Here is a 26,145-nt window from a genome sequence, read left to right as displayed (position 1 = left end):
ATATTTATACTCTGGACTCCGACATTGCTCGTCCTAATATTTCTATATTTCTTAATTCCATTCTTTTACTTTTAGATTCATGTGTATTTTTGTGTATTGTTAGATATTACTGCACTGTTGGAGCTAGGAACACAAGCATTTCACTACACCTGCAATAACATCTGCTAAATATGTGTATGCGAACAATACAATTTACATTTACATTTACATTTTAGTCATTTAGCAGATGCTCTTATCCACAGCGACTTAGAGTTAGTGAGTGCATACATTTTCATACTGGCCCCCCAATTTGACTGGATTTTATTTTATATAGTCTAGCGACCAGCTATCTAAACTTGTAGTAAGCATGGTCGATTTACTGACCGGGTTGGGGCCCATTGATCATCAGTTATCATATTAAAAATTGCAAACATTTGCCTCCACCCTATGGAAAAAATGTGTAGCATTGCAGGAAATTAGCTGTAAAACTGCAAAAAATTTTTTTGCTTGCAAGCCACTAAGGCCCCTCATGATGAGTTCTGTTTTTTTGTGGGCCCGCACCCCCATCAAAGTTACCCATTCCTGATTTAGCTTTACACGACTCCCAATGAACATAGCATATAGGCACAGATAGAACAATGAGCCAGATGTTCCACCAGATGTATAAATCTGAAGCATCCGGTTGGCATTTCCACTCACCACCAACTATGGTGATGAGAGGAAGCCCAGTGGCCGGCAGCGGGAGAAGATGGAGTGATAAGGATTTTGGCCGACATTCTGCACATTTTCTCATCGAACATTTGATCTCAATACAGTTTTCTGTTCCCAAAACTATAATCTGTTATGAACAGAGTGGACTAAGTTTTGAAGGAGTGCAAGGGCTAATTGAGTTATTGCACATGCGCACTTCACAGAGTAGGCGTTCCCTAACAGAAATATGCAAATACATGCTAGAACGTGCCGATAGGACCTTGCTAGCTCGTGCTTGGCTTTGCCCACCTCCTTGCTTGTTCTGCCCACTATGATTTGTTCCCATTGGAAACGACAGGCTGTGGTCTATCCTGGGTTATAAAGATCTTTGATATAGGTCTGGACCCAGGTGCAAGTTGTCATTAGGCACAGATCTAGGATCAGCAAAACAGACTTTATTTTAATGTGGGACAATTTCCTCATTCTCTATGAATTGGTTGTTATTGCGTTAAATGTGACATTTTGTGATTCAATATATGCGATACGATACGATATATTGTCAAAAATAATACCCCGATAGGTAACTGTATTACATATTTTCTCCCATCACTATTGTTGTGTTGTCGACTTGCAGCACAAACTCTCCCAGTGTCTGGGACAATTTCCTCATTCTCTATTGATTGGTTGTTATTGGGTTAAATATGACACTTTGTGATTCAATGTATGCCTATCAGATATACCGTTTTTCAATCCAGTGTATAGATGTACAAGTTGCCTTGGGGAGAGACCATCATTTCACCACAAACTTTATGAAAATCTAGAGACGAGACATGATAATACCCATTCTTGCACTCATAGAAGATCACTCATTCTGTCGAAGGCTGTTGCTTGCTGTTTCATGGAAATTAAAATCACTTATAATGATGTAAAACTTTGGCAATCAATACTTTCCTTGTGGATGATCCATACTTGTATAGACTGCAGGAAAAGGATCTATAAAAAAGCTAAATGAAATGTACATTTGGAGCACTGGCCTACAGTGTCCAAATCCAACAAAGCAAAACAATTATTAATAGGGCAAGAAAAACAATTTTGTCTTGTCTTTACTTTTCTATTGAAGACTATGACACTTAATAATAACATAAATGTGTGTGTGTGTGATGTGTAACAGGTTACTTAAAGAGTGTTGAGGGGTACAGAGAACATATTAATTTAAATGCAAATTAATTCCAGACAACGGATGCTACATGCTTTGTGTGTTTTCATCACTGTCATAAGGGAATTTTTCTCTAGAGTTACTGTCAAGGTGCTGTGTATAGGTGTGGTGTAGAATCAGGCGCAGGCAGCAGAGGGTAAGTCCAACAAGACTTTACTCAGCACAAAAATAATCCAAACAGCCCGGAGGCAAAAAGACGCACACAGGCGTAAACAAGCGCACACACAGGTGCGTAAATCTCTCCTAACAACAAGAAGGAAGCTACGGAAAATAGCGTACCGACACTGGTAGCGCAACCACGACATGAACAATTACACACAACACTAACCTAACAACAAGGAAACTAAATAGGGTGCTAAATGAGACCTAACACAAAACAGGTGTGACTAATCAGACAAAACCAAACAAACACGAAACATAGAGCGGTGGCAGCTAGAACTCCGGAGACGACGACCGGCGAAACCTGCCCGAACAAGGAGGAGGAGCCGCCTCGGCCGAAACCGTGACAGTACCCCCCCCTTGACGCGCGGCCCCAGCCGTGCGCCGACCCGGGGCTCGGGGACGACCAGGGGGACGCGGAGCAGGGCGCGTAGGATGACCACGATGGAATTCGGTCATCAGGGACGGATCCAGAATGTCCCTCCTTGGCACCCAGCACCGCTCCTCCGGACCGTACCCCTCCCACTCCACGAGATATTGGAGACCCCCATCCGGCGTCTCGAATCCAGGATGGTCCGAACCAGTATGCGCCGGAGCCCCTCGATGTCCAACGGGGGCGGAGGGAGTCTCCTCAATCTCAAAGTCCTGGAGTGGACCAGCTACCACCCGGCCTGAGGAGAGACACATGGAACGAGGGGTTAATATTCTTGTAATCAACAGGTAGTTCTAACCTGTAACTCACCTCGTTCAATCTCCTCAGGACTTTAAAAGGCCCCACAAACCGCCGACCCAGCTTCCCGGCAGGGCAGGCGGAGGGGCAGGTTCCTGGTTGAGAGCCAGACTCGATCTCCAGGTGCGTACACTGGCCCCTCACTGCGGTGTAGGTCGGCGCTCGTCTTCTGTCGACGTATGGCACGCTGCAGATGGACGTGTGCAGCGTCCCCACGTCTCCTCCGAGCGCCGCACCCACTCATCCACAGCGGGGGCCTCGATCTGGCTCTCATGCCATGGTGCCAGAACCGGCTGGTACCCTAATACACACTGGAAAGGGGTTAGTTGGGTGGAGGAGTGGCGGAGAGAGTTCTGTGCCATCTCGGCCCAGGGCACATATCTCGCCCACTCCTCCGGCCGGCCCTGACAATATGACCTCAGAAACCTACCCACATCCTGGTTGACTCGTTCAACCTGCCCATTACTCTCCGGGTGGTAACCCGAGGTGAGGCTCACCGAGACCCCCAAACGTTCCATAAATGCTCTCCATACTCTGGAGGTAAACTGGGGGCCTCGATCGGACACTATATCCTCGGGCACCCCGTAATGCCGGAAGACGTGAGTAAAGAGAGCCTCAGCGGTCTGTAGGGCCGTAGGGAAGACCCGGCATGGGAAGGAGACGACAGGCCTTCGAGAACCGATCCACAACGACCAGGATGGTGGTATTCCCCTGTGAGGAGGGAAGATCGGTAACAAAATCCACCGAGAGGTGAGACCAGGGTCGTTGTGGAACGGGCAGGGGCTGTAATTTACCCCTGGGCAAGTGTCTGGGCGCCTTACACTGGGCACACACTGAGCAGGAGGAGACATAAACCCTCACATCCCTGGCTAACGTTGGCCACCAGTACTTCGTACTAAGGCAGTGCACTGTCCGGCCAATACCCGGATGTCCAGAGGAGGGGGACGTGTGAGCCCAATAAATCAGCCGATCCCGGACCTCGAGCGGGACGTACACCCGACCCACCGGACACTGTGGAGGACTAGGCTCGGTGCGTAACGCCCGCTCGATCTCCGCATCGACCTCCCACACCACCGGTGCCACCAGACAAGACTCCGGTAGTATGGGAATGGACTCCACGCACCTCTCCTCCGTGTCATACCGACGGGACAGAGCATCTGCCTTCCCGTTCTGGGACCCAGGGATGTAAGTGATCTTGAACACAAACCGGGCGAGAAACATAGTCCATCGAGCCTGGCGAGGATTCAGTCTCCTAGCTGCCCGAATGTATTCCAGGTTACGATGGTCGGTCAGAATGAGGAAAGGGTGCTGAGCCCCCTCAAGCCAATGCCTCCACACCTTTAGGGCCTGTACTACGGCTAACAGCTCCCTGTCCCCTACGTCATAATTCCGCTCCGCCGGACTGAGCTTCTTAGAATAAAAAGCACAGGGGCGGAGCTTAGGTGGTGTGCCGGATCGTTGAGAAAGAACTGCCCCGATACCGGCCTCAGACGCGTCCACCTCAACTTGGAAGGGTAAAGTGGGATCCGGGTGCGCCAACACCGGAGCCGAGGTAAACAGGTCCTTCAGTCTCCCAAAAGCCCTGTCCGCCTCAGCTGACCACTGCAAGCGCACGGACCCCCCTTCAGAAGAGACGTTATGGGAGCTGCCACCTGTCCAAAACCCCCGGATATACCTCCGGTAGTAATTCGCAAAACCCAAGAACCGCTGCACCTCTTTAACCGTAGTTGGGGTTTGCCAATTACGCACGGCGGACACTCGGTCCACCTCCATTCTCACCCCTGACGCAGACAACTGGTAACCCAAAAAAGGAAACTGACTCCTGGAAGAACAGACATTTCTCAGCTTTGACATACAGGTCATGCTCCAACAGTCTCCTCAATACCCTGCGCACCAGGGCTACATGCTCGGCCCGAGTAGCACTGTACACAAGAATATCATCTATGTACACCACTACTCCCTGCGCCTGCATGTCCCGGAAAAGTTCGTCTACAAACGATTGGAAGACGGATGGAGCATTCATTAACCCATATGGCATGACGAGATACTCGTAATGGCCGGAGGTAGTACTAAATGCTGTCTTCCACTCATCGCCCTCCCTAATGCGCACCAAGTTATATGCGCTCCTGAGATCCAATTTCGTGAAGAACCTTGCCCCGTGTAAGGACTCCGTCATGGTCCCAATCAGAGGAAGTGGATAGCTGTACTTCACTGTCACCTGATTGAGACCGCGGTAATCAATACACGGACGCAAACCTCCATCCTTTTTCTTCACGAAAAAGAAGCTCGAGGACGCGGGAGAAGTGGAGACCCGTATGTATCCCTGTCTCAGAGACTCGGCAATGTAAGTCTCCATTGCCTTTTTCTCCTCCTGTGACAAAGGATACACATGGCTCCGCGGAAGCGCTGCTCCTGTCTGGAGGTTTATCGCACAATCCCCCTGTCTATGAGGTGGCAACTGTGCCGCTCTGGTCTTACTGAACACGAGCGCCAAATCCTCATACTCAGGAGGAATGTGCAGTGCTGGCATCTGGTTCGGACTCTCCACCGAGGTCGCCCCGACGGAAACACCCAGACATAACCCCTCACACTGAGCAGACCACCCTTTAAGAGCTTTCTCTCGCCACGAAATAGTAGGATCATGGGTCATCAACCAGGGAAGCCCCAGTACCACCGGATACGCAGGAGAGTCGATAAGATAGAGTTGAATCGTCTCCCAATGACCCCCCTGCGTCATCATCCTAAGTGGCGCTGTGACCTCCCCAATCAACCCAGATCCTAACGGACGACTATCTAGGGCATGTACAGGAAAGGGTTTTTCGACTGGAAGGAGGGGAATCCCTAACTTAACACAGAATCTCCGGTCTACAAAATTCCCAGCTGCGCCTGAATCGACTAGCGCCTTATGCTGGGACCGAGGTGCAACCTGTGGGAAACAAACAGGTAAGGTAAAGTGAACGACAGAAAGCTCTGGGTAAGTAGGGCGCCTACTCACCTGGGTGGACTCCCCACTGTATGACCTGCTCTCTCCCTCACCAGGGGACCCTCCCCAGCACCTAGCCGCGGTGTGCCCTCCGCGCCCACACTTGGTGCAGGAGACTGCCCCCCTCGGGCTCCTACCACTGCTCCCTCTAGCGCCAGCACCTCCAAGCTCCATCGGACACTGCTCGGAGGCGCTGGAGGGTGGAATGGGAGGCCCCCACCTGGGACGTCCGCGGGTCGCCAGCAGGTTGTCCAGGCGAATGGCCATGTCCACCAGCTGGTCAAAGGTGAGTGTTGTGTCCCTGCAGGCTAACTCCCTGCGGACGTCCTCCCGAAGGCTGCATCTGAAGTGGTCTATGAGAGCCCTCTCATTCCACCCCGCATCAGCCGCTAGAGTCCGGAACTCCAGCGCAAACGCCTGAGCGCTCCTCATCCCCCTGTCGGAGGTGGAATAGACGTTCCCCGCCGCTCTCCCCTCTGGTGGATGGTCGAAGACCGCACGGAAGCGACGGGAGAACTCCGCGTAGGTGACTGTGGCGGCGTCTATTCCCCTCCATTCGGCGTTGGCCCACTCCAACGCCTTGCCGGTGAGACAGGAGATGAGGGCGGAAACGCTCTCGTATCCTGAGGGCGCCGGGTGTATGGTGGCAAGGTAGAGCTCCACTTGTAGAAGGAACCCCTGACACCCGGCAGCGGTGCCGTCGTACGCCCTCGGGAGCGAGAGCCGAATCCCACTGGGTTCCGGTCGATGGACGGGCTGGCTGTCCGGTGGTGAAGGTGATGGTGCGGCGGTGGGAACCCCGCTGGTCTCCCATCGACGAAGGGTGTCCATGACGCCCTCCAGGGCGTGCCCGATACGGTGGATCCGGTGCTCTTGTCCAAGGAGACGCTCCTCCATGGTGTCGACGGGTGCTCCTGCTGATTCCATTATGTGGTGTGTAATTCTGTCAAGGTGCTGTGTATAGGTGTGGTGTAGAATCAGGCGCAGGCAGCAGAGGGTAAGTCCAATAAGACTTTACTCAGCACAAAAATAATCCAAACAGCCCGGAGGCAAAAAGACGCACACAGGCGTAAACAAGCGCACACACAGGTGCGTAAATCTCTCCTAACAACAAGGAGGAAGCTACGGAAAATAGCGTACCGACACTGGTAGCGCAACCACGACATGAACAATTACACACAACACTAACCTAACAACAAGGAAACTAAATAGGGTGCTAAATGAGACCTAACACAAAACAGGTGTGACTAATCAGACAAAACCAAACAAACACGAAACATAGAGCGGTGGCAGCTAGAACTCCGGAGACGACGACCGGCGAAACCTGCCCGAACAAGGAGGAGGAGCCGCCTCGGCCGAAACCGTGACAGTTACATATTTTTACATACAAACGACCACCTTTGAGAGACACTAAAACACCCAAGCACACACACGGCAGTCAAGAAAGTTTAAGAAAGTCCCTATCCCAGTATCTTCCAAGTGACCCTTCTCCCACACTCACAAGTATTTCCTCCCTTGGGTTTTATGTCCCAAACATTTTGCCTAAAGCCCTCTTTGTCTGCTAAGACCACATATTGTGTCCATAATCAAATGAACACAGCTGCCAATAGCTCTGAGATGGCCACAATATACACACCCTGCCTTGTGGGACAAACACACATAAACACACACCCATCCCTCCCAGAAACCTCTTTTATAGCAGCAAAACCACTGGATAATCAAGATCACAAGTTATAATAATTATTATTCTTCTTCAAGTTCTTCTAAGAGGACTTCTAGAAATAGAAACAGAGTATGTATGAGAGAGAAATGTTGAAAGTGATTGAGAGTGAGTGTGACTGAAACAAATACCAAGCACTAAGCTGCAACGGCAAGTGTGAGTATGCATGTGTGATCCAGAGCGGGTGTAAGTGTCATCACAACACACCAATTCCAGGCAACAAGGCTTAGTGGATTTTGGTATTTTCTTTTTTCTTTCCTTCCTTCTTTCCTTCCCTCTATCCTTCCTTCTTTCCTTCCTTCCTTTACACCTCACAACGCCTCGCCGCTATTTGACCTAGATAGTTTGTCCGCATGTATTGATATGTAGGCTACGTGTGCCATTTTTCTATTGATGTAGTTCTGTCCTTGAGCTGTACTTGTCTATTAATGTTCTGTATTATGTCATGTTTCATGTTTTGTGTGGAACCCAGGAAGAGTAGCTGCTGCTTTCGCAACAGCTAATGGGGATCCTAATAAAATAACAAAATACCTTCCTTCCTTCCATTAGCAGTTGAAACCATATGTTAGGAGGAGTTTTGTTATTTTTTTAGAAGCACTATGACATCATAGGTAGTAGGCAGGACAACCTCCCACTCTACAGTGAAAAACATACCATCACCCCAGGCTAGCTCAATCTTTCTGGACCAGCCAGAGAGAGAGAGAGAGACCAGTACTAAGGAGAAGGCATGAGAGTGAAGAGCATGCAGCTATACAGGAGCCACAACTGATACTGAGACATCGGCCCCCACAAGCCTCTGACAAGGACCAGCAGACGAAACAAACAACGGTGAGACGCATAGACTGTCTTCACACAGCTACAGGTGCGTACACACTCCGCTTTCCTGTAGCCCATCTTGTCCTGTCTGTCTTTTCTTCAACTAAGTTAAACAGAGTTATCCTCAATGGCAAATTCCAGTTACGGTATTGTTTAGACGAGAGATAACAACAAGTTTGTAGATCGTATCTGTCATCCTCAAGAGTAACATAGTTGCCAAATTGGGTTCTATTATCATTATGTAAGTCATTTATTTTGTAGAAATGTCATTACAAAGGGCTTGTATTCTAATAGAAGCCTTCCAGAACTTAAACCATTAACCACAATGAATAGTTAATCTATTTTAATACACTCCTGCTGTTTATTAACACTTTGTTAGCTGTTAAAGGTTTTATTAACTGTTATCAATGGTTTATTAACTTACAAACGTGAGCCATTAGACAAACACTGGGTAAGGAGAAAAGACTGAGTAACATCCCCCCTGGGTCTGCCAGTGAATGGACAGACACACTTCAGTCACAGCAGAACATCCAGTGACCCACTGGCACTCAATGGCAGTCACCCCAAAGACTGTCCTCTGCCAGCCTATCGGAGGACAGTCACCGCAAAGTATGACCTGTTTGGTTGCAAACCGCCCCATTAATATAAATGAGCAATCGGTTTGGCTCTGCCTGAGGAGGAAAATGTACTTAGGAGACTTTGTTTTGTTTTTTATAAGTCAATCAAAAATATAATGCTCTGAATGTGGCTGACTTGATGACGAGCAGCAGGCCTAGGGTGTTAGCAACAGAGACATACTGTACAGCAGTAATAACGCACTATTAGATTAATAGTCCTGCTATTCTCATACTGAGCCTTTTGTGTAAACACTGTCACTTATCTAAATTGGGGTTTGGGACAAACTTTTAAGAAGGGTTAATCGCTGAATCTAAATTATTGATAGTGATGATGAATAAGGGTTTTGATAAAAGAAAGAGAGAGAGAGAGAGAGAGAGAGAGAGAGAGAGAGAGAGAGAGAGAGAGAGAGAGAGAGTTCTAATATATCCCTTTCTAAATCTCTCCTTCTCCAATTTTCCTCAAAACTATTCTCCATCTGTAAGTATGTTTTTGGGTGTTTTTGATTTGATTTGCCTGAAAGCCTGACACAAAGGAAATACATGGATTTCCAGGGTTGGACTGGTAAAGATAAATAACACTCAATCAATAGTACATACATAAATAAATAACATTTGACGTTGCCTTCTGCTTGACGTCAGGCAGTAATACAATGTTTCTCTCTTTTAACAGTGATTAAGGGAACAATGTTGCCACCATATTGGTTTTGGTTAAGGTAATACTACTGGACCCCTCCCATTAAGTATGGTTAGGACGGGACCCTTCAATGCATCTCAGCATTTCAGAGAAGATCGCAGGCAGAAATGATTGCGTGCCCCCACTACTTTTTCCATCCAAGACGTATTGAGTCCTTGCGTCCTCAGTATGTTTGAATCCAGGGGATTTGTTTTGATGGGTAGCCTATTGATGTGAAGTAGGTCAAATTTTGCGCCTTTCAAAAGTGTTGTATGGATGAGGGTTCTATTTAAAATACTTGTTTCGACGTTTCACTATGGGATATGCCTGGGCGTGGCCACAAGCTCAAAGTAACCAATCACACAGCGTCTGTTGGAGACAGACAGGTCAAGGGGCGAATGAGGTGAGCGCCTCTCCTCCATAAAGGGAGCCAGTCGCCCGCCAAACGAGTTATTCTAACCTCTCTTCCTTGTAGAAGTGACCGCGTTCAATGAAGCTCTCCTCATCACGACTGGATTTCTGTTTTCCTACTGAACCGTTCTCAGGCAAACCGTGAGGTTAACACTGCCGAATGTAGAACCTCAGCTCCTGTTGATAGTGTTGAGTACAGAACGAAAGGTTTTGCTTAGAGTAGAATTCATTTTCTACTCGTCAGTCTCCGTTTAGCTAGCGCCACACGGCTAGCTATCAAGATTTGGTTAGCCATCGACGCAAGGCTTTAGCTAACTTGACTAACTAGCTGCAAGGCTAGCGAACCACAATAACAAAGGACTAGCGTTCGCCACAAGGCTTAAGCTAACCTGGCTATCTTGCTGTAATGCAAGCTAACCACACCAGCTCTACTACCTACAACAACGGTAGTGTTGCTAGCTCCCGTCTCTCATCTAACAACACTACAAAGGGTTTAAAATACATATATGTAAATACATGTCTTACTCATATATGACCATATATGTCACATATATTTCATAAATATATTAACATTCGATTTTGGCCGTATTGTTTTATATTTGAAAATATTTTTAAGATATATGTAATTATATTTACATGTATTACTTATCCACATGTGGTAGTATGCATGTTATATGTGCTATTCATATATTTATTGAACATATATGTAAATATATGACAGCATGCTGTGGTAGCTAGCAAAATACATTCCAAAATATAAATGTTGCCATTTATTTTAATGAATGCAAGATTGAGCTATTTACCTTACATACAGTAGCTAGGCTACATTCAAGCGCAATGCATAATACTACAAAGTTCAGCACTATTACAATATAGCATGCTCTATTATACTTAGAAACGTTTGAATGAATTACTCATAACTGACAACTAAAGCTTTTAATTTAAAAAAAGATATACTCAAATAACTTGGTCCATTGTTGAATTGTGGCATAGGAGTCACTGCAAGGTGGCATCTGAAAAAACAAAATATAACGTACAAATTACTTCTGTGCAATTATCTGTTTTTGAAAATAAGGTTTTTAAATTTATGTCACCTTGTCTATTTTCAGAGAAAGTTGTATTTTTTTTACCCCTTTTTCTCCCCAATTGGTAGTTACAGTCTTGTCCCATCACTGCAACTCCTGTACGGACTCGGGAGAGGTGAAGGTCAAGAGCCATGTGTCCTCCGAAACGTGACCCTGCCAAGCCGCACTGCTTCTTGACACACTGCTAGCTTAATCCGGAAGCCAGCCGCACCAATGTGTCGGAGGAAACACTGTACATCTGGCGACTGTGTCAGCGTGCATGTGCCCGGCCCGCTAGAGCGCGATGGGACAAGGACATCTCGGCCGGCCAAACCCTCCCCTAACCTGGACGACATTGGGCCGGCTGCGACACAGCCCGGGATCAAACCCGGATCTGTAGTGACGCCTCAAGCACTGCGATGCAGTGCCTTAGACCGCTGCGCCACTCAGAAGGCAAATTGTCAGACTAAGTTGACAGTTACCCTGTAGATAATGTAGAGAGTCAGTGAAAACATTCCACATATGAGTAAGAATTGGGTGTTAATGTTCATGAACATCTACAGTTGAAGTTGGAAGTTTACATACACTTAGGTTGGAGTCATTAAAAGTCGTTTTTCAAACACTCCACAAATTTCTTTTTAACATACTATAGTTTTGGCAAGCCGGTTAGAACATCTACTTTGTGCATGACACAAGTAATTTTTCCAACAATTGTTTACAGACATATTATTTCACTTATAATTCACTGTATCACAATTCCAGTGAGTCAGAAGTTTACATACACTAAGTTGACTGTGCCTTTAAATAGCTTGGAAAATTCCAGTAGATGATGTCATGGCTTTAGAAGCTTCTGATAGGCTAATTGACATAATTTGACTTATGGGACTCTAGTATGTTGAGTCAGGGTGTGGAGTTCTATGTTGTATTTTCTATGTTCTCGTTCTAGGTGTTGTGTTTCTGTGTTTGGCCGGGTGTGATTCCCAATCAGAGACAGCTGTCGCTCGTTGTCTCTGATTGGGGATCATACTTAGGCAGCCTGTTTGCATCATTAGTTGTGGGATCTTGTTCCATGTAGAGGCTTGTGTTGTGTTTAGCCTGAGGACTTCACGTTACGTTGGTTTGTTGTTTTGTTTGTGTGTTTATCGTTGAAATAAACATGTACGCATTTCACGCTGTGCCTTGGTCTGACCCATCCTTAAACGAACGTGACACCATGGGACCACGCAGCCATCATACCGCTCAGGAAAGAGACGCGTTCTGTCTCCTAGAGATGAACGTACTTTGGTGCGAAAAGTGAAAATCAATCCCAGAACAACAGCAAAGGACCTTGTGAAGATGCTGGAGGAAAGAGGTATCTATATCCACAGTAAAACGAGTCCTATATCAACATAACCTGAAAGGCCGCTCAGCAGGGAAGAAGCCACTGCTCCAAAACCGCCATAAAAAAGCCAGACTACAGTTTGTAACTGCACATGGGGACAAAGATCGTACTTTTTGGAGAAATGTCCTCTGGTCTGATGAAACAAAAATAGAACTGTTTGGCCATAATGACCATCGTTATGTTTGGAGGAAAAAGGGGGTTGCTTGCAAGCCGAAGAACACCATCCCAACCGTGAAGCACATGGGTGGCAGCATCATGCTGTGGGGGTGCTTTGATGCAGGAGGGACTGGTGCACTTCACAAAATAGATGGCATCGAGGAAGGAAAATTATGTGGCTATATTGAAGCAACATCTCAAGACATCAGTCAGGAAGTTAAAGCTTGGTCGCAAATGGGTCTTCCAAATGGACAGTGACCCCAAGCATACTTCCAAAGTTGTGCCAAAATGGCTTAAGAACAACAAAGTCAAGGTATTGGAGTGGCCATCACAAAGCCCTGACCTCAATCCTATAGAACATTTGTGGGCAGAACTGAAAAAGCGTGTGCGAGCAAGGAGGCCTACAAACCTGATTCAGTTACACCAGCTCTGTCAGTAGGATTTGGCCTAAATTTACCCAACTTATTGTGGGAAGCTTGTGGAAGGCTACCCGAAACGTTTGACCCAAGATAAACAATTTAAAGGCAATGCTACCAAATACTAATTGAGTTTATGTAAACTTCTGACCCACTGGGAATGTGATGAAAGAAATAAAAGCTGAAATAAATCATTCTCTCTACTATTATTCTGACATTTCACATTCTTAAAATAAAGTGGTGATCCTCACTGACCTATGACAGGGAATTTTTCCTCTGATTAAATGTCAGGAATTGTGAAAAACTGAGTTTAAATGCATTTGGCTAAGGTGTATGTAAACTTCCGACTTCAACTGTAATTCTGTTCATGAACATCTCTCTCTCCCTCCCCTCCCGGAGAACCTGAGCCCTAGGACCATGCCTCAGGACTACCTAGCCTGATGACTCCTTGCTGTCCCCAGTCCACCTGCCAAGTGACATTTACTCCTGATGTACTGACCTGTTGCAACCTCTACAACCACTGTGATTATTATTTGACCCTGCTGGTCATCTATGAACGTTTGAACATCGTGGAGAAAAATCTGGCCTTAATGGCCTGGTACTGTTATAATCTCCACCCGGCACAGCCAGAAGGGGACTGGCCACCCCTCAGAGCCTGGTTCCTCTCTACGTTTCTTCCTAGGTTTCTGTATTTCTAGGGAGTTTTTCCTAGCCACCGTGCTTCTACATCTGCATTGCTTGCTGTTTGGGGTTTTAGGCTGGGTTTCTGTATAGCACTTTGTGACATCTGCTGATGTAAAAAGGGCTTTATAAATACATTTGATTGATTGATTGATAATTGATACTTACCTAGTGGTGTAAAGTTCTTAAGAAAAAATATTTTAAAGTAGTTTTTGGGGGTATCTGTACTTTATTATTTATATTTTTGACAACTTTTACTTTTACTACAATATATTTCTAAATAAAAAAATAACTTTTTACTCCCATACATTTTCCCTGACACCCAAAAGTACTCGTTACATTTAGAATGTTCAGGCAGGACAGCAATATGGTCAAATTCACGCACCTATATATGCGTTCTCATCCCTACATCCTCTGATCTGGTAGATTCACTAAACACAAATACTGCGTTTGTAAATTATGTCTGAGTGTTGGAGTGTGCCCCTGTCCGTCCGTAAAAAAAAAAAAAGATTTTAATGTAAAGCATTGACTTTTACTTTGTACTTTTTCCACCACTGTACTTATGTACATTTAAAACCAGATACTTTTAGACTTTTACTCAAGTAGGATTTTACTGGGTGACTTTCACTTTTACTTGAGTCATTTTCTATTAAGGTACTTTATGTTTAATTTTACTCAAGCATGACAACAGTGATTTTTCCACCACTGTACTTACCATGCAGATTTCTTAACCTCCAATGTCCATTTTCAGAATCACAAGTTGACAGTTACCCTGTGGATAATGCAGAGACAGAGTCAAAAACAAATTCCACACAAGATGAAGAATTAGGGGTTAATGTTCATAAACATCAAATTGGTACTTAACATGCAAATTCCTTAAAATATATTTACATTAATGTTCTCTGATATGCTCAATGTATATATTTCATGAATTTATTCTGGACATATATGTAAATATATGCCTTCAGAAAGGTATCATATCCATTGAATTATTCCACAATTTGTTGTGTTACAGCCTGAATTCAAAATGGATTCAATAGATTTTTTTCTCTCACCCATTTACACACAATACCCCATAATCACAGTGAAAACATATTTTTCGAAACCTTAGCAAATTTTTGGAAAATGAAATACAGAAATATCTCGTTTACATAAGTATTCACACCCTGAGTCAATACATGTTAGAAATACCTTTGGCAGCGATTACAGCTGTAAGTCTTTCTGGGTGTCTCTAAGAGCTTTGCACACCTGGATTGTACAATATTTGCACAATATTCTATTAACAATTGGTTGACAGACATTTTCAAGTCTTGTCATAGATTTTCAAGACGATTTAAATCAAAACTCTAACTATGCCACTCAGGAACATTCAATGTAATCTTGGTAAGCAACTCCAGTGTATATTGGCCTTGTGTTTTAGGTTATTGTCCTAATGTAAGGTGAATTTGTCTCCCAGTGTCTATTGGAAAGCAGACTGAATCAGGTTTTCCTCTAGGATTTTCCTGTGCTCAGCTCTAGTCCGTTTCTTTTCATCCTAAAAACTCTGTAGTCCTTGCAGATGACAAGCATACCCATAACATGATGCAGCCATCACCATGCTTTAAAATATGAAGAGTGGTTCTCAGTGATGTGTTGTATTAGATTTGCCCCAACATAACGTTTTGTAGTCAGGACATAAAGTGAATTTCTTCGACACATTCTTTGCAGTTTTACTTTAGTGCATTATTGCAAACAGGATGCATGTTTTGGAATATTTGTATTCAGTACAGGCTTCCTTCTTTTCACTCTGTCATTTAGGTTAGTATTGTGAAGTAACTACAATGTTGTTGATCCATCCTCAGTTTTCTCCTCAGTTAAACTCTGTAACTGTTTTAAAGTCACCATACCCTAGTCCTCCAATCAACGTGAAACAGCAGGAACCGGGATTCAGCAGACCAGGCAATGTTTTTCCAATTCTCTAGTGTCCAGTGTTTTCGTTCCTTAGCCCACTGCAACCGCAGTTTCTTGTTTTTTGCTGAAAGAAGTGAAACTCTGTAAGGTCATCGGCTGCCATACCCCATTCGTGCCAAGGTACGACGAGTTGTGCATTATTTTATGCGTCTTTGGGAACCAATGTTGTACTGAACTGTCAGTTGACTAACTGTAGCCCGTCTGTTGCTCCGCATAATTCGTGCCAGCCTCCTTTGTCCTCTTTCATCAATGACCCATTTTCGACCACTGGCCTGCCGTTGGCTGGATGTCCTTTGGGTGGTGGACCATTCTTGATACACACGGGAAACTGTTGAGCGTGAAAAACCCAGCAGCGTTGCAGTTCTTGACACACTCAATCCGGCGCGCCTGGCACCTACTACCATACCCCGTTCAAAGGCACTTAAATCTGTTGTCTTGCCCATTCACCCTCTGAATGGCACACATACACAATCCATGTCTCAATTGTCTCAAAGTTTTAACATTACATTTACATTTACATTTACGTCATTTAGCAGACGCTCTTATCCAGAGCGACTTACAGTTAGTGCATACATTATTTTTTATCGAACCCACAACCCTGGCGTTGCAAACGCCATGCTCTACCAACTGAGCTACATCCCCTGCCGGCCATTCCCTCCCCTATGGGTCCCCTGTGGGTAAAATCCTTATTTAACCTGTCTCCTCCCCTTCATCTACACTGACTGAAGTGGATTTAACAGGTGACTTGTCTCTCTGAGTCTTCTAGACTACCCAGAGTGCAGGAGCCCCTTCTACACGCTCACAGTATGAAACAAGTGGCGTGTTTGTGAGAAGTGGTGTGACCAAAAACAGTTCACTGTCTATGTCCATCTAGCCGCTTTCTCTGCCTGTCATATAGGCTTCGACAACAGTGGTAGTGTAACACCCTCTGTTGTGTCGTTTCATGAATGGAGCGTGTCGCTTACGCCCAGTCTCCAAACCTTTAGCCCCGTCTTTGGACCTGTCTATTGTGCTTGAGGCATTTTCTCAGCAACCCTTTGAGCCTCTGGAAAGCGTGGAATATCTCTCCTTCAAGACGGCGTATGCCTACTCAACACTATCGACAGGAGATGAGGTTCTTCATTCGGCAGCGTTAACCTTACGGTTTGCCTGAGAACGGTTCAGTAGGAAAACAGAAATCAAGTCGTGCTGAGGAGAGCTTTAGTGAATGCAGTCACTTACGCAAGGAAGAGAGGCGAGAATGATCAGTTTGGCGGGCAAGTGGCTCCCTGTATGGAGGAGAGGGGCTCACCTCATTCGCCACTCGAACTGTCTGTCTCAGACGCTGCGTGATTGGTAACTTCGAGCTTGTGAGACATCAAAACGAGTATCTGAAATAGAATCAGGGTTATGTAAGAAACCTTTAGTTATTTAATCTTTTTGGTCCACATCCTCTGCAGACTCCATTATTTGGCTGAAGTGTAACATGAGTATAATGTTTGTTCTGCTGTTAGCATTCTGACTCCCCTGTGCCAAGCCAAGCAATCTATTGAATATGATAGGAGGGATCTTTCACTTAGCATGCATTTTTTAACATCACACCTCCCTGCTCTCCATTTGTTGTGCTGTCAAGACCAATACGATCACAATATGAGCCTCTCCTCCTAAAATAGATTCTCAGAAAACATTACTCACAAGCTAGTCCTACACATCCAGCTCTTTCATTCGATACCAAATTCAGCCAGTGCCATATTTAGGCCAGCCAGGAGAAATAGGTTGGAAGTAAAATGGTTCAGTCTGAAACAATCCTACTTGATCTTCAGACTTTTATTATGAAAGAGTACAGATTTTTTAACAGTATCCCTCCACTTATAATAATACATAGGTCCTGTATAGCCCTTTTCTAAAACCTAAAGACATGATCTGGAAGGTTTGGAGAAGCTTGAGTAAGCAGGGGAGATCTAGGAATATGACAACCAGGGCTAACCAAACACACCCAGAAATATGATATAGCCTGGTTAGGGGCAGTAGCATGAAGAAACATCCAAGAGAGAATGAACTGAAGCCAGAATTGGAGTTGTGATAACGTATTTCTGCATGTCTGCTCTGCAGTGCACACACCACTGCTAAGAATTCAACCACATGTTGACTCGCTCTCCCCTGCCTATGTTTTAGGTGCACTAGTGACACAGTCAGCCTGGTTATAGAGGAGCAGAAGAAGAAAAGAGGAACCACTAGCCATGGGGCCCAGAATTTGGTGCCTGTTTGTCCTGCTTGGGCTGTCCATCTGGGGCAGCAGTGAGGGCCTCAGATCCCCCATCCTGACCCGGAGACGGAGGTACCTGGAGGACAAAGGAGAACCACCCAAAAAGTGCTCGTATACCTTCCTGGTCCCTGAGCAGAAGATCACAGGGGCCATCTGCACCAGCCAGGGCCTACACATGGACAAGGACCGCGTGACCCGCCTGGACGTGGCGGAGGTGAGGGACCTGCTCTCCAAACAGAGAAGGGAGATGGATACCCTGAAGCTGGTGGTGGACGTGGATGGGAACATGGTGAACGAGATGAAGTTGCTGAGGAAGGAGAGCAGGAACATGAACTCCAGGGTAACCCAGCTCTACATGCAGCTGCTGCACGAGATCATCAGGAAGAGAGACAACTCTCTGGAGCTGGCTCAGCTGGAGGGACGCATTCTGAACGCCACAGCAGAGTCCCTACGTCTGGCTGCCCGCTACCGTGACATAGAGGTCCGATACGCCGCACTATCCGCCGTGGTCAACAACCAGTCGGTTCTGATTGCTGCCCTAGAGGAGCGCTGTCTGCAGGTGTACGGCCAGCGGCAGGAGCAGTCTCCTCAGGGCCCACCGTTGGTGCAGGTGGTGCCGGAAAACATACCGGTTAGCATCCCGAGATTCACCAACGAGATCCAGAGGGACCACAGCCGGGCGTTCCCCAGCGACAGGGGCTCCCGAGCGGGGCCAGCACCCACAGGAAGCACCCTGGATCTCCAGAAGGATCAGCAGGGCAACTTCAGTACAGAGGGTGAGGCAACTGATTGTTAGATACACTATACAGTGCATTTGGAAAGTATTCAGACCCCTTCACTTTTTCCACATTTTCTTACGTTACAGCCTTATTCTAAAATTGGTTAAATTAAATTTTTCCCTCATCAATCTACACCCAATACCCCATAATAAAAAAAAATTAATGTTTACACCTTATTTACATAAGTATTCAGACCCTTTGCTATGAGACTCGAAATTGAGCTCAGGTGCATCCTGTTTCCATTGATCATCCTTGAGATGTTTCTACAACTTGATTGGAGTCCACCTGTGGTAAATTCAATTGATCGAACATGATTTGGAAAGGCACACACCTGTCTATATAATTCCCACAGTTGACAGTGCATGTCAGAGCAAAAACCAAGCCATGAGGTCGAAGGAATTGTACGTAGAGCTCCGAGACAGGATTGTGTCGAGGCACAGATCTGGGGAAGGGTACCAAAAAATGTCTGCAGCATTGAAGGTCCCCAAGAACACAGTGGCCTCCATCATTCTTACATGGAAGAAGTTTGGAACCACCAAGACTCTTCCTAGAGCTGGTCGCCCGGCCAAACTGAGTGATCAGGGGAGAAGGGCCTTGGTCAGGGAGGTGTTCAAGAACCTGATGGTCACTCTTACAGAGTTCCACTGTGGAGATGGGAGAACCTTCCAAAAGGACAACCATCTCTGCAGCACCACCAATCAGGCCTTTATGGTAGAGTGGCCATACGGAAGCCACTCCTCAGTAAAAGGCACATGACAGCCCGCTTGGAGTTTGCCACAAGACACCTAAAGGACTCTCAGACCATGAGAAACAAGATTCTCTAGTCTAATGAAACCAAGATTGAACTCTTTGGCCTGAATGCCAAGCGTCACGTCTGGAGGAAACCTGGCACCATCCCTACGGTGAATCATGGTGGTGGCAGCATCATGCTGTGGGGATGTGCTCAAGACCTCAGACTGGGGCGAAGGTTCACCTTCCAACAGGGCAACAACCCTAAGCACACAGCCAAGACATCGCAGGAGTGGCTTCGGGACAAGTCTCCGAATGTCCATGAGTGGCCCAGACAGAGCCCGTACTTGAACCCGATCTAACATCTCTGGAGAGACCTGAAAATAGCCTTGCAGCAACCCTCCCAATTCAACCTGACAGAGCTTGAGAGGATCTGCAGAGAAGAATGGGAGAAACTCCCCAAATACAGGTGTGCCAAGCTTGTAGCGTCATACCCAAGAAGACTCGAGGCTGTAATCGCTGCCAAAGGTGCTTCAACAAAGTACTGAGTAAAGGATCTGAATACTTATGTAAATGTGATATTTCCGTTTTTTATATGTAGTACATTTGCAAAAGTTTCTAAAAACCATTATGGGGTATTGTGTGTAGATTGATGAGGAAATAAATCTATTTAATCCATTTTAGAATAAGGCTGTAGATAAGAAAATGTGGAAAAGGTCAAGTGGTCTGAATACTTTCCTAATGCACTGTATATACAAAAGTATGTGGACACCCCTTCAAATTAGTGGATTTGTCTATTTCACCCACACCCATTGCCGACAGGTGTATAAAATCGAGCACACAGCCATGCAATGTCCATAGACAAACATTGGCAGTAGAATGGCCTTACTGAAGAGCTCAGTGACTTTCAACGTGGCACCGTCATAGAATCCCACTTTTCCAACAAGTCATTTAATCAAATGTCTGCCCTACTAGAGCTGCCCCAGTCAACTGTAAATGCTGTTATTGTGAAGTGGAAATGTCTAGGAGCAACAACGGCTCAGCCATGAAGTGGTAGGCCACACAAGCTCACAGAACGGGACTGCTGAGTGCTGAAGCTTGTAGTGCGTAAAAATCGTCTGTCCTCGGTTGCAACACTCACTACCGAGTTCTAAACTACCTCTGGAAGCAACGTCAGCACAATAGCTGTTCGTCGTGAGCTTCATGAAATGGGTTTCCATGGCCAGGCAGCCGCACACAAGCCTAAGATCACCATGCGCAATGCCAAGCGTCGGCCGGAGTGGTGTAATGCTCGCCGCCATTGGACTCTGGAGCAGTGGAAACGCGTTCTCTGGAGTGATGAATCACGCTTCACCATCTGGCAGTCCGACGAATCTGGGTTTGGCGGATGCCAGGAGAACGCAACCTGCCCCAATGCATAGTGCAACTGTAAAGTTTGGTGGAGGAGGAATAATGGTGGGGCTGTTTTTCATGGTTCCGTTGAAAGGAAATGCTACAGCATACAATGACATTCTAGACGATTCTGTGCTTCCAACTTTGTGACAACAGTTTGGGGAAGGCCCTTTCCTGTTTCAGCATGACAATGCCCCCGTGCACAAAGCGAGGTCCATACAGTAATGTTTTGTCGAGATCAGTGTGGAAGAACTTGATTGGCCTGCACAGAGCCCTGACCTCAACCCCATCGAACACCTTTGGGATGAATTGGAACGCTGACTGCGAGCCAGGCCTAATCGCCCAACATCAATGCCCGACCTCACTAATGCTCTTGTGGCTGAATGGAAGCAAGTCCCCGCAGCAACATCTAGTGGAAAGCCTTCCCAGAAGAGTGGAGGCTGTTATAGCAGCAAAGGCGGGACCAACTCCATATTAATGCCCATGATTTTGGAATGAGATTTTCGACAAGCAGGTGTCCACATACTTTTGGTCATGTAATGTAGGTTGGTGGGTGAGGTGGTTGGTGAGGGGGTGGGTGGGTTGTATAATTGGTTGGTTGTTTGGTACCAAGGATAAAACATAGACGTGTGTTCATTTTCTTCTTAGTCAGATTTTTTATTATGTAACATTTGCATATTCAGCTAGAACTAGGTTTGGTGCTGCTCACCAGAAAGAACACAGACCTCGATGGAAATAAATTTTTTGTAACATTCTGAAAAGAGAAAAAAGAAAAAGAAAAAGAAAAAGAAACAGCCTATGTGATTTTACATCAACCCTAATTCCTGATACATTTAGATTGTCCCGACCCAAGAATAATAAAGCGTGTGGGATTTGAAGGCAACTGTGTATGAAAGTGAACCCTCTCCAGGACTGCTCCCTCTCATGCTAAGCATGGACAGAAACGAGGCTGGAATGACATGGTTTCCCCTGACCACAGTGTCAGCACATCTGGTTTACTTTACCACCACTTGCTGAGACTAATAGCGATCCTCACCTATAAACTAGGCAAAGATTCATCTCACATTAAACAAACGCAATAGTTTAACTGTTCACATCTGCTCTAAGACAAATTTATAACAAATTAATGGTAGATAGAGATAAATCCTAATACTCAATGGGTTCTAAACAAATCACTGGTTTAACTGCCTACATCTGGTCTGTGATTAGCAGTCTGTAACTGACAAATTCCTGTCTCTACCTCTGTCCTTTCATTTCTTCCCCATCCCTCCATTTCTCTTCATCCCTCCATCTCTCCCTTTATGCCTCCATCTCTCCCTCCATCTCTCCCCCCATCCCTCCCTCCCTCCATCCTTCCCCAGGTCCTTTCAGGGACTGTCTCCAGGCCCAGGAAGCTGGCCATGGCACCAGTGGTATGTACCTTTTGAAACCTGGCGAGGCGGAGAAGCCCATGCAGGTGTGGTGTGAGCAGGGCCTGGACAACGGAGGCTGGACCATCATCCAGAGCAGGAGGGACGGCTCTATCAACTTTTTCAGGAACTGGGACGCCTACAAGGTAATGATGAAAAATGCAAAAGACATCGAAAACCATTAAGCCAGAGACAACAATGGTGCCGTTATATGACCTATCCAAAGGAACTCGTCTGGTCTGGTGCCTCAGGATCCTTTCCAAGGCCTGAACCCCTTGTGTTTTCACTTATAATATAATGTATTGTGTGTGTGTGTGTCAGCGTATTATTGCTGAAGTGATTTCGTTTGAGATTGCCATCATGAAAGATAAGAAGACCCAGCAAGACGATATATTCCACCGCTCAATCTCTAACGTTTACTTTCCAAACCACCACAGCTCTGCTAGCTACATCCATCCAGCACATCTTACTGCACGTCTTACTGTGAGGAGATTAACTGTATCGGCGTTGGCCTTGCTTCTTGGTTGGTGATTCAGTGTTCCATATACTGTAGCTCTGCTAGGCAAGCTAACGTATGTTTAGCTGGAGATTAATCACTCTCCTCGACATTGATTTGCTTCACCACCACACATTTATCTCCCACCACCAATCCACCACAAATACACACACACACGCACACACACACACACACACACACACACACACACACACACACACACACACACACACACACACACACACACACACACACACACACACACACACACACACACACGCAAACACACACACACGCAAACACACACACACACGCAAACACACACACACACACACACACACACACACACACACACACACACACACACACACACACACACACACACACACACACACACACACACACACACACATACATACATACACACAGCACCAGTGGACTAACCGGTGCCCCCGCACATTGACTCTGTACCGGTACCCCCTGTATATAGCCTCCCTACTGTTCTTTTATTTTACTGCTGCTCTTTAATTATTAGTTATTTATTATTTTTGACTTATATATTTTTTTATACATATTTTTTAAATTTAAACTGCATTGTTAGTTAAGGGCTTGTAAGTAAGCATTTCACTGTAAGGTCTACACCTGTTGTATTCGGCGCATGTGGCAAATACAATTTGATTTGATTTGATTTAGGAGGCCCAGGACAAAACCCCTCCAGATCGTTCATGATCATTCCCGGCTGGACTAGTTAATCCGCAATCAGAAACCAAGCCAGACCACAGCTATTTAGTGTTGGAGTGCTCTGAGGAAAACAGCCAGATACAGATTGGTCATTGTTATTCAACACACATGCAGGGGCCAGCATCATCACCATTAGCAGAGATTCCAACAGTTGTTTGGGATTGAAAGATGAACCTTGGAAGCATTTCTAAGACAGAAGCTTAATTATTATTTTCCAGTATGGATCCCACAATGTCCTCAGTTTCATCTGTAGTCTACTTTAATTACAGCGCAGTAATTCAATCTCTCTGATTTGAATATCAAATTATTGATTGTCTTGTATATATTATCATGGCCAAAGAAGATTAAAATTGTTCACTTGGACAGACCAAAAAGTGATTTAGATGCACGTGTCTTCCAAATGTACTTTCTGACAAAAATGTAATTATAGTATTACTTTTTTTAACGTTCCTATTTTTGAACCACTCAAGACTATACAAAACCAACAACTAACTTTTTATTTCTCTTTCTTAGAATGGATTTGGCAACATAGATGGGGAGTACTGGCTGGGGCTGCTGGGGATCTACAACTTAGGGAAGCAGGGAGACTACAGACTTCTAGTGGAGCTGGAGGACTGGGTGGGGAAGAAGGTGTATGCTGAGTACAGCAGCTTCCACCTGGAGCATGAGAACGAGGGCTACCGCCTGAGGCTGGGCACCTACCAGGGAAACGCTGGCGACTCACTCAGCAGCCACAACGGCAAGCAGTTCACCACACTGGACAGAGACAAGGATGCCTTCTCAGGTGGGTCAATCAACCGATTGATCAATCAATCAATGGATATACCGTTGGCTAAATACCTAAGATATACAGTAGGTCCTAAAGAAAGCATATGAGCCAAACTAATGGGCTGTTTACTTTATCTCCATGCAGGTAACTGTGCACACGTCCATAAGGGAGGCTGGTGGTACAACTCCTGTGGCCAGGCCAATCTGAACGGTGTATGGTACACCGGCGGGGTGTACCGCAGCAAGTTCAAGGACGGAATCTTCTGGGCAGACTACGGTGGAGGATTCTACTCTATGAAGGGAGTCCGCATGATGATTAGACCTATAGACTGAGACTACAGAGGGAGAGACATGACCATACTATCCCTCAAACAACACATGTACAGTACTGCCTATCTCAAACCTACTCACTCACAGACATTGAGTACAAACATTTTCTTACCTCATTGTGGGATGGTAAAGTATTGTGAGGTGGTAAAGTATTTTACATGTGAAGCTAATTTGCAGGCAAACAAAATATGTTTCCTGCAGGTCTCGAGACCCTCAGCTCTTCCTTTAGAGACTACTAATGTCTGGGCCTCACTGGCAGCACCAGACTTAGAGCCAGGAGTTACCATGGAGAACAAAACAACTTACCACATGGTATGGAATTGAATCTGTGTATGTCGCTAGAGGTAAAAGCTTGCCTATTTTAGAGGTGTGTAAATATCTTTAGATGTAATAATAACATCTTATGTAAGCATTCAATCTACTTTGTTTCAACTTCTCCATCTTGTGATGCTTTATGATTTACGTCCCTTAATAAACCAGGCGCCATGGAGAAGCTGTATATTATCCTATAGCAAACATTGGGTTTTCTACTCACTGTCTATATTTGTGGATCATGCATCATGTATTGTGCTTTCACAGCTGACTTATGTACTGTAGCCTGTGTTAACGTTTTTCTCATTTTGCAGTTGATTCAATCTCAATACGAGCCATATTCAAAACAAGCATTACGAAAAAAAAGAAAAGGAATTACGGTTTGTTTTGTGTGGTTTTTGGAGACTTAAAAAATGCAGACGAAGCATAGAGTTAGTGAGAGGTATCGGAACAGACAACGAGAAACACATTGCTGAAAGCCACAGGATAGAGTGAAGGGAAGAAGGGAGAGAGGGGGAGAGGGAAAGAGAAAGGAAAGGAAAAGGAAGAGGGGGGGAACTGGGATGGAATATGTCCACATTTCTAAGTTGTCTTTTTTTTCTTCCTTTTAAATACAGAGAAATGCACATTATTTCCATACAAAAGTGCTTTGGCTGTATGTTTAAAAAAAAAAATATATAGAAAAAGTCACGACTCCCTGTGGTCTGTAATCATCGGTAGAACAGGCTGGATCTGGAGGGAAACTGACCCCAAAGGAGAGACCAGCGGGTTCCTCTGACTGATGGGTCTGCAGCACACGGCATACTACAAAACACATACCGTATCACACATTAAAGTCAATGGGAAAGGGACATCCATAAACTTAAATAAAACATCCTATTATAATGAGCTTTGCTGCATATTTGACACACATGGACAGAAGATGAAGGGTAATATTCGAGTTTAAGTCATCTGACTTTAATATAAACCAGTCAGAATAAACCAAACAGGCTCTTTGTACTGTTTTATAGACATATTTTCAGACGTCCAAAAAGACAATTAAACATGCTGTTGTGGAAAACTCGATCCAAAGATTAAGGCAGAGATTAATACAAGGCCCTCCCCCGCACTCCTTTCGGCAAATCTCTCCATTTTGCTCCTCCCTTCCTATAGGCAGAAACTCAAACAGGAAGTACCTGTGCTAAGGACTATTCAATGCTGGTCTGACCAATCAGAATCCACGCTTCAAGATTGTTTTGATCACGCGGACTGGGATATGTTCCAGGTAGCTTGCGAAAATCATTTTTACGGACATATTCAATC

The 26,145-nt window shown here is 45.4% G+C and overlaps 1 protein-coding gene across 2 annotated transcripts; it reads left to right on the top strand.

Annotated features, from left to right (window-relative positions):
* The first annotated feature begins 8,256 nt into the window (after nt 1-8,256).
* LOC121581083 (angiopoietin-related protein 1-like) lies at nt 8,257-25,462 on the top strand. Of its 2 annotated transcripts, none has more exons than XM_041896457.2 (5): nt 8,257-8,339; nt 17,797-18,663; nt 22,149-22,342; nt 23,947-24,217; nt 24,347-25,462. In XM_041896457.2, exons 2-5 carry the CDS (start codon nt 17,862-17,864, stop codon nt 24,532-24,534), a joined length of 1,455 nt encoding a protein of 484 aa, XP_041752391.1. In that variant the 5' UTR covers nt 8,257-8,339; nt 17,797-17,861; the 3' UTR covers nt 24,535-25,462. The 2 variants fall into 2 exon arrangements, with proteins under 2 accessions (XP_041752391.1, XP_041752392.1); XM_041896458.2 differs by lacking the exon at nt 8,257-8,339 and adding an exon at nt 16,336-17,033.
* Nucleotides 25,463-26,145: the final 683 nt, after the last annotated feature.

The sequence above is a fragment of the Coregonus clupeaformis genome, chromosome 14 (assembly GCF_020615455.1).
Source record: "Coregonus clupeaformis isolate EN_2021a chromosome 14, ASM2061545v1, whole genome shotgun sequence".
Lineage (NCBI taxonomy): Eukaryota > Metazoa > Chordata > Actinopteri > Salmoniformes > Salmonidae > Coregonus > Coregonus clupeaformis.
Note: the sequence above shows the minus strand (reverse complement) of the source record. Positions and strands in the feature narration are given on the sequence as shown.